Source organism: Trichosurus vulpecula, chromosome 1, assembly GCF_011100635.1.
Source record: "Trichosurus vulpecula isolate mTriVul1 chromosome 1, mTriVul1.pri, whole genome shotgun sequence".
NCBI classification, from domain to species: Eukaryota; Metazoa; Chordata; class Mammalia; order Diprotodontia; family Phalangeridae; genus Trichosurus; species Trichosurus vulpecula.
The window spans coordinates 261,196,450-261,206,121 of record NC_050573.1 but is presented as its reverse complement, the minus strand read 5'-3'; the positions used below and the strand labels follow the sequence as shown (position 1 = coordinate 261,206,121).

At 37.2% G+C, this 9,672-nt stretch overlaps 1 protein-coding gene across 1 annotated transcript; it reads left to right on the top strand.

Moving 5' to 3' along the window:
• Positions 1–2,042: 2,042 nt before the first annotated feature.
• On the top strand, positions 2,043–5,504 carry SNAI2 (snail family transcriptional repressor 2). The gene is made up of 3 exons (XM_036742322.1): positions 2,043–2,358; positions 3,095–3,640; positions 4,653–5,504. The coding sequence occupies exons 1-3, from the start codon at positions 2,280–2,282 to the stop codon at positions 4,832–4,834; spliced, it is 807 nt and encodes a 268-aa protein (XP_036598217.1). The 5' UTR covers positions 2,043–2,279; the 3' UTR covers positions 4,835–5,504.
• Positions 5,505–9,672: the final 4,168 nt, after the last annotated feature.

Genomic DNA, 9,672 nt, shown 5'->3' with positions numbered 1-9,672 from the left:
ATTAGAAAGCAAATACTATAAACATAATTTAGCTGCAACACTGCCCTTATAGTTCTTTGCTGTTAGGAACAGGCTCTGAAGCTATGAGAAAAGAATTTCATATCTTCCAGGGAGTCAAAGGAGGAAATGGAAGCTCATGACAATTTCTGTTTACTCAACTGTATATTATATCTCTAACAAATTGTGCCTTTTTCAGGAAATGGGGTGAAAAGGGCAAGGAGGACTCTTGCTTCAATAAACTAGAGTCCTAAATCTCTACCTCCACTCATAGAAAGCAGCAAACTCAGAAAACATGCACTAGATTATAGTCAGATTTATAGTTTGTTGGGGGAAAGATAAGTCCCTAAGACTCTGATGTTGCCATTCCCCTTTCCCTGTTTTCCCTAGGTACATTTTCTTTAACATAGAGATTCATCTAAATCTCCTTTACTATTCACCACCAACGTTAGAGGCTATAAGTATATGTACATATGTATGTATGTATGTATGTATGTGTTATATATACACACATATCTAGATAGAGAGATTAGAAATTAGCTCAAAAAACTTGGGCACTTCCCACCACCACCCCATCTCCCTGCACTTGTTTGGCATCTTAAGATTAAGAAGTTATGCAGCTTGACAATGCACTTTACTCTTACAAGTCTTAACACAACCTCGGCTATTTGCTTCTTCACATTTCTCTTCCAGCACCTGTTAGAGACAAAGCTGGGGTGGTCTTTATGCATGTCCCCTATTTACCAGTTCTCTGAGCAGGTTTACAGAAGGGAGCAAGAAAAAAAAATTGACATGTGCTGAAGTATTTGAAAAGGCACTTGTCACGCTTCAGAAATAAATTAGCTGCTTTGGAAGATTTTTGTTTTACATTTTTAAACCCACGATAAAAAATTTGAGGTATTTTAATGTTTCTAGACAGACATTTCTCCTAACCTCTAGCATTCTATGCCCATAGCAGTATCCTTTTTCTACTGCAGTCCAGGAAATCAATTGATCCTAAGATGTATTTAGATTACTTTATCATTAAGGAAATAACTCCAAATAAAAGAGATTAATCTTTGAGATGTCTCATAAGAAATCTCCCCACTCTTTCCATAAAGTCACATTAAGACACATGATGGACTAAAATTTGTTGTTACTTGGATATGTGAGAGGATCTTCTGTTGTTCCTGACACAGTTTACCTAACTGTTGTGTGGACTAGCTGGTAATTTTTCCTTTAGTAAGCGTGCAGATTTCCATTTTCTTGGTAATCATATCTCTCCTAGCAAGACAGAATTTCTTTCAAGCCACAGCAGCTAATACAATGAAATGATTTCTCCATTTCCACGAGGAAATGTGATCTTCTTGCTTTACTGAAGCTATTAAGATATAAAATGTATTCAATGGCAATCAGAATGTGAATGGCATGCTGCTTCCAACAAGTTTTACAGACCAAAAGAACCTCCCTACTGTGAAGGAGCTTCCCTCCTCACTCACAGAAGCTTTTGTCTCCTCTCTCCTACCTTTCCTTTTCAAAAGCCAAGAGTTAATGATTTGGTTAATCTACAAGTAAAAAAAAACCATTCAAGATGCCACTTCCACATACAGACTCTCATTAACATTGCAAGCTGACCCGTTATCATATTGTACTCCCCCTTTCCTTTTCTTAATGAACATTTTGTTCCATTGTATTTGTTTTATCAAACATCTGGCAGCCAGACCTGTTCCAGAAAGAAATCGCAGTGCCCATGACTTATCTAGCTTTGTGTGAGTAAGAATAATAACGACTGGAGTTAAATAAGTAAAATTACCTCTATTGAAAATACTTAAACACTTTAAAAAAATACTCAACTGAAATTCCGAGGAACAACATACAGCCACTTTGAACCCGAATAATTTAGTCTGACAACAGACTCTGTTCACAGCTGTCCCGGGGGGAGGAGTTGAAATCTGAACCAAACCCTTACCTCGAAGCAGTGATTGGATCCCTTCTCCCAAAAGGGAGGAGAACCCGCCCAGCCAAACGGGCTCAGTGTGTAAAAAAGCCCGAGCAGCTTCAGAAGTGATTGGACGGACAGAAACCGTGGCCCTACCCTCCTGCACCTGATAGTGGGTATTTACAGCACTTTGCAAGGAGCCTCTGCCCTGCTCTAGGTTTCCTTCACTGCATGGATTCAGCAGAGCAGACAATGCTAGAGGGACCAATGTGCGAGCAGTGATTTGGATTCCTGCACGGAACCTGGGGACCGTTATTCTAAAGCAAAAGACATTTTGGGAAAACTCCAAAATCCTGACTTCAAAATGCCACGATCCTTCCTGGTCAAGAAACATTTCAATTCATCCAAGAAGCCAAATTATAGTGAACTGGACACACACACAGGTAAAAGAAAAGGAGAAAAAGAAAGAAAAAGAAATTTACCCCTCTCTAACCAAAATAGATTTTAATAGATTTCAGTAATTCTGCTGTTTGCTTAGTTTGTCTTTTTAATTGCTATGTTGAAGTAATTTCCATTTTGTTTTCACTATTTGGAGAAAAGCTTAATTTAGAAATTTATACCACCACTTTTTTCTTCTGTAAAAAGATTTTGTGATTTATCTCTTCTCAGTTTATATTTTTTCTAAAACATTTTTTCCTGAAGCTTGATGGGCAGCTACTTGAAAACAGATTTCATGAAATGAGGTTGTTTTCTTTTTATCAAGTTGCATGATTAATAAGTATTGTATAGAAATATAGAATACACATGCTTGAAAGAAAACATGTCATAAAGGCAATGGAAAAATCTCACACTATGTGCAAATGCAGGCAGTTGTAGGCATTTGGACATCAGCTTAAAAGGTGAAAGTAATGATGAGACTTTTAGAACTTTGTATATTGCACTGATTGTTAATCTTCCAGGTGCTGTCATGGGTAATTCCAGTGAATGTACATATATACAAATACAATATTCATGTGTGTCATATTTTTTAAACGGAATCTGCTTTACAAATGCCTCTGTTGACTCCTCAGGGTATCTGTCTTGTACACTGTGAAATCCTATAAGCATTATTTTATAGCCTGTTAGTAGGATTTTCCAGTTACTTTACCTTAATCCTCTTTTCTTTTCTTTTTTTGCCAGTGATTATTTCCCCATATCTCTATGAAAGCTACCCAGTGCCTGTCATACCACAACCAGAGATCCTCAGCTCAGTAGCCTACAACCCCATTACCGTGTGGACTACAAATGCTCCGTTCCATTCGCCATTGCCCAATGACCTCTCTCCTCTTTCTGGATATCCTTCATCCTTGGGGCGAGTGAGCCCCCCTCCTGCGTCAGACACCTCATCCAAGGACCACAGTGGCTCAGAAAGTCCCATCAGTGATGAAGAGGAAAGAATCCAGTCCAAACTCTCCGATCCCCACGCCATCGAAGCAGAAAAGTTTCAGTGTAGTTTATGCAACAAAACCTATTCCACTTTCTCTGGGCTGGCCAAACATAAGCAGCTGCACTGTGATGCCCAGTCTAGGAAATCTTTCAGCTGTAAGTACTGTGACAAGGAATACGTGAGCCTAGGCGCCCTGAAGATGCACATCAGGACCCACACTTTACCTTGTGTCTGCAAGATCTGTGGCAAGGCATTCTCAAGACCCTGGTTGCTTCAAGGACACATTAGAACTCACACTGGTAAGCAAAAGAAAAATTAAAAATTAAAAAGGCCCAAATGCTACTTTATAATAGAATGAAGCTTTATGTTAGCTTTGGGTTTTGCATTAGGTAAATGACATCAGTGCTCTTAAAAGTGACTGACGTTAATTTATAGCTGCTTCCTGGCTGCCCTCAAAGAGTCATTACAGCACAAAATGCTCGGGTTCTTGTTAACAACCTCTGCACTGATGATTGCAAACATGCATTTAGACTTTGGAAAGGACTCTCGATGTGCTGGGGGTTTGGTCTCAAAGATCAGTTAGAAAAAGCAGGAAAGGTTGCCCCAGAATGTGTGTTGTGTGCCTGCCTCTCACCCCAACCCCCACTAGTAATCGGTGAGTACAAATGTTGCTATCTTAATCAATTGATTTAGTAAATAGATGAAAAGGTTACCTATACTTGTTTTTTTTTTTTCCCTCTGCCTTAGTTAAACATGTTCTTGCTGTGATAGCTGGTATACTCCTAGAGGCCAGCTCCCACCCCTCATCCCCTTCACTCCTGCCCCTGCCCCACAGCATTTCTTATTCCTGGCACAATATCCTCCAAAGGGGAGGGAGAGGGGAGGTCTTGTAATGTAGCTGTAGATGTAAGATAGGATCAATTGTAGGAAAGGGGTGGAAAAGATAAATGATTGGAAGAGCTTGACCAAAAACATTAGCTGCACCTGTTGTGAATCAGAAAACTTTAATAAACAAGTCCCCTGACACAACAGAATATTTCCTCAAGTCCAGGAGCAACGAGCAGTATTTCAGTTTGTCTGGCAGCATCTACTTTTATTTTAAGGGAACAGACTCAAAAATTGTACCTAGCAGGTGTATAACAAAAGTTAGTTTGTGAATTGGAATCAGGGTTGGCAATACCAAAGTTTACCATTTTGGGGTTTGGGTGCTTAGAGTGCCTGTCAATGTTTCAGAGTTGTCTCGGTATTCGTTTTTCTTATGGAAACCACTAACGTATTTCTTCCTTCTTTGTCTATTTTTATTTTTTTCAGGGGAGAAGCCTTTTTCATGCCCTCATTGCAACAGAGCATTTGCAGACAGGTCAAATCTGAGAGCTCACCTCCAGACCCATTCTGATGTAAAGAAATACCAATGCAAAAACTGCTCCAAAACTTTCTCCAGAATGTCTCTCCTGCACAAACATGAGGAATCAGGCTGCTGTGTAGCACACTGAGTGATGCAATCATTGTTTACTCGAACTGAATGCATTTCTTCACTCCTATTCCAAATGATAAATACAAGTCCAAAGGCATTTTCTCTCCTGCTTTCCAACCAAATTAGAGATGTATATTTTTTTAAGGTTGAAGACCATAGAATCCATAAGGGTTTCAGGTTACTCACTTCCGTGGGAAGTTCAAAATTGCCATACACCTACTAACATTTCAACTAGAACCTAAGGAAGAAGCAAAGTGAGCTTTCTTCAGAGATGAAGCCCAAAGCACATGATCTCTTTTCTTGCTAGGAAAAGAGTGCAAAGATTTACATTCCTGCCAATCATTTCAATAGAGAACAAACAAACAGTATTACTTGTAATAAAGAATTTCTTTAAGCAAGAGAATCTGCCTGACACCATCTATCTCAGGTGCCTTACAAAGTATTCCGAGTCTACCTTTTTGAAATTCCCAATATTACTGGTTGCTGTTGTTGAAATAAGGCCTTTGTTGATTATCTGCAATGCTTTACACTCAAAGAAGAAAAAATACAAAAGAATGTATTAATGTATTTCATGTTTTATAATAAACAGTATGTGCCTTAAGGGAAAGAAAAACTAGCTTTGAACATTCCTGGTGCATGCTTGACCCATGTTTTAGTACAAAATAGGTTTTCATTTTTCTCTAAAATTTAAAAAAAAAAAAACTAAAAACTCAACGGGAATAAGTGCAAGAGAGGGGATTTTTGGAAGTTCAACTATGTACTTTTTTTCTTTTACAATGCACAAAGAAAATGCAATATCTACAGCATTACCCCCCTCCAAGTGCCTTTTTTGTTAATTGTTGGTGAACATAATGTAAATTTTTTTTATTTTTATATGACTGAGTGGAATATGTATGAAAGTGAGCTGTTGCCTATGGTTACATCTATAAGCAACTTGAGGACTGTGTGAAGTCAAATGTTTTTACAGTTTTTAGTCACTTTTTTTACAATAAACATTTTTGAGAAAAATATTGTTTGTTATAATTACTTGTAGAGGTTTTATTTTCTTTGTCATTAAGAGGGAATATCAAAGCAAAGCATGGTATAGCTTATTTAGCCCGATGACCACTTAAAAGTATCAGTGGAAAGGATACGTTGGCTTATAGAAGATAGATGTGGATAATAAAACTTTTACGGATACACAAATATTTATATTTAATGTGCAGATAACACTTTCGAACTCAGAAATGAATAATCAGCAAAGGATATACTGCCATCTACCTGTGGTGAAAAACTATTAGAAGATTCTTTTCCTCTGCTGATTGTCAAAACTTGTCAGATTATAAAATATACGAATACTTTTTAATGACTACTGATTTCACTACGTACCTGTTTAAAAAAATCAAACCACAATCATCTCATATTATGGAACCCATAGACTTAGTCTGTAGCTTTTAAAAAGAGATTCTACATAATCCAATTTGGCTTTAATTTGAGAAATGTGAAAATTGGGAAATTTAAATTGAGAAAATGTGGGAAACAGAGAAAGATGAACATAACATTTAAAAAAAATAGACACAAGCTTAGTTTTCATGATAGCAATTTAGATCCAGTGATTCAGAGGAAGTGAGTAGAGCAGCTTGTAATAAATGTGTTGGTTGAAGTTGAGCTAATTAAGGAAAGGTTAAGAGTTCTCTTATGGCTGTCCTCTACTGTCTATATTGTATATATAATATATGTGTGTATATATTACATATACATGTTTTATATATCATAATCTTTATATAAGGGTTTAATATAAAAGTGATATAACGGATATGTAGCTATAGATAGATACATAATAGACAGGAGATGTCAGGACCCACCTACACCTAGGTTTTCAGTAAAACCTCATTCATTAACAGAGATCAACAAATTCTAATCATTTATATACACTGTTGACAATATGGAAATTAGCTCTTGCCAAATAACCGTTAGTCTAACTATTTGGGCGGATTTAGCAACAAGTGCCAAATTATTGATTCTAATGATCATCACATCTACATTCAAATTGTGCTAAACTGGGATGGCGTTGAATAGTAATTTGGTAAGAGAAATAAGATCCTAAAAGTATTATACTGATTTTAATTCAATCTCCAGAAGCAAAATAATGATTACTTTAGATACGTAGTTGTCAATTTTTCTTTCAGTATACAGAGAGTTTTCTATGAGATTTTATTATTTTACACTAGATCTGTAATATAAATATGGGGCAGAAACAAGTATTCCCAAATCCTAAGTTAGACAGAAGACAGTTTGTGACCAGGAAAAAGTGACATGACTAGTCAGAAGTGGAGCCATCATTCCCATCCCAGGGCCTTGCTACCCACCATTTGTTCCACTGAACCAGCTAAATAAATTGTAGCCAAGGTAACGTGGGCCTGTAATCTGATTGAAATACCTCACAATTAGAATACTGGTTTTTAGTTTCACTTGGTCTTACCCTCTCTGCACAAAACATTTCAGAAAGGCAAAATTAACTCCAACTAGACTTTCTGGATACAAGAGCACAGCTGGTTTAACTGAAATGGTCTGTCTCTCCTTTCAGAAATCAGCACTGCCTTCATTTAGGAATCCCTGGTATAGGAGAGATGGCTAGTGAAGCCGCCAGACAATTTCCAGGACAATAAAGAGTGAAAAGTATTTTGCAAGTGCTCCTACGAAGGCATCAAACATCTTTGAAATGTGTCATATGGTTACTCTATTGACCTACACATACCCGTTAACTCCCTTTGAAGTTTGTAGATCTCCAGGCAAGCATTTGGTTGTGTCAGCTTTCCCGTTCCAGACCAAATCTTAAACAGCTACCTGCCTTGAAGTCAAGATTTAACTTCAAGCATGCCCCCTTGGTGAGGAATTAATAGTAACATTTTCCTTTTTATAGGACAGAAGTTTTACTTTCACTATTTCATTCCCATTTCTCTCATGGTAAGGCATTACTGGTCCTGAATTCAGACTTTCCAGACTTAAGGATATGCTAGATAAATGAACACCAGTGATACAGTGAAAGGAGATGAAATCGGAAGAGGATAATTAGTTTCAAAAAAGAGGAAAAAATCTTAGAAACTTATGACCTCAGTTGAAGAATCATTTATTGCAATAGCACCCCTACTGGTCTGCTCTATTTCACACAGCAGAATGATGAGGAGCACACAACATCCCCCACCCCCTGTCCCAAGGGGAGGGGCCACTTCCACTCTAATGAGGAAGAACAGACTTATGCTTTAATTCAGAGACACAAGTGTCTTTAAGGATTATAGAAAGTTAGAAAGCAAGCAGTCTCTGAATTGGTCTCTGTCCTGAAGTGCAAGGTACAGAGGAAAATGAAACATTTTCCAAGGAACAACAGTGATACTGAGAGGTATGATTTTATTGACAATATAATACCAAATACCAATGAGAACACATTTAGAAAAGAAAGAAATCCTAGTAAGAGATAGGGCCAGGCTTTCTGACTACATATCAGGGCCTATCCAAAAGGGTATTAAGTCAAGGAAAGATGTAAGCAAGCCACTTTGGACCAAATATAATGAGGTAGAAGGAAATCTGGAAGAAGTGTCAGAAATTGGACTTTGGACTTGATGAAAATCAAGTAACAGATCTGAAAGAAGTTGAATGACCCTCCCCCTTCAACCTGCTCCTGTTGTTTTGGGTATTCATAAGGATCTGAGGGACAATCAAAGTGTTGGCATTCTCTTAACCTAATAAGTTGAGTCCAGCAGAAGGAAATTAGATTTCAAGGAGGAGGAAATGGTAAGAGCAGTGCAAATTTAGTAGAATGGACAATATTTCCAGGGGCCTGTTTTTAAAATAATAATAATAACTAATAGTAATAATACATTTCAAGGTTTATGAACATAATAACAAATGATGATGAGATCTCTTATTTAAGTCACATTTACAGACAGCTAAAGGATGCCAAATCATAATGATAACAAAACTGAAGATAGCTGTTGTATTTGAAAGTGAATAGAAACAAGCTTCTGAAGGTTATTTCAAGGAATGCTTAAGTGATTTGCTTCAATGTGTCATATTCATGGAGGGTGACCATGATGTAAGAATTTACAACTTTCTGATGGAGGGAAATATCATGCAAAAGTATTTCCTAGGCCCTTCAATCTGTGATAAAATTTTCAAAACATGAGAAGAGAGACATAAGTAAAATGCCCAAAGGGATGATCAGAAAAAATTCCTTCATGTGCAGTGTTTTGTTTGTTGTGGATGATGATGGTGGCAAAGATAAGTTGGGAATTAAATATTTTAGCCCTTCATTTTGAGGATCTTAAAGAACTGAGGGAATACCTAATACCTATGTAACAATATAGAGCCTTCTAGATGGATTTCCCAATTAATTACAAGAAGTTATTTTAGAAATAACTATTTAACCCTCGATATGGCTAAATTCACCCTTTCAACTATCTTGATTTTCTCCTGGTGCATTTCAGTCCATTTCCTCTGGTTCTGTCCTTCCTGGAGATGAAAAACAGCTGGCCTCCATCCTCTGTACAATAACACTTCATTTTCTCAAAGACCATTATCACTCCCCATACACCCCCATGCCTCACCCCAGCTTTTATCTTCTTAGGCTAAAAAACCTTCCAAGGTAAACAGTCATTTCATTCACTACTAAAATGTAGACATTCTATGATGAAATGAGCTAGTTATAATTTAGTAGAAGACAAAGTTTCCCTGGCCAAGACACAAATCCATGGCCTACATCTGTCTAAGGTGTGATCAAATTTTGAGCAAAAATAGTTTGACAATGAACGTGTTCTGTCACCCAAAAGACAAATGAATAGTCATTCAAATATAGAGCTATTCCACTGCAATCCTTTTGTA

What these genes read in the sequence shown, in the direction of transcription:
- SNAI2 (XM_036742322.1), top strand. Translation starts at nt 2,280, where the DNA reads ATGCCACGATCCTTCCTGGTCAAGAAACATTTCAATTCATCCAAGAAG. An exon ending in TGAACTGGACACACACACAG is followed by an intron (nt 2,359 to 3,094) that starts GTAAAAGAAAAG and finishes TTTTTTTGCCAG; the next exon opens with TGATTATTTCCCCATATCTC. An exon ending in ACACATTAGAACTCACACTG is followed by an intron (nt 3,641 to 4,652) that starts GTAAGCAAAAGA and finishes TATTTTTTTCAG; the next exon opens with GGGAGAAGCCTTTTTCATGC.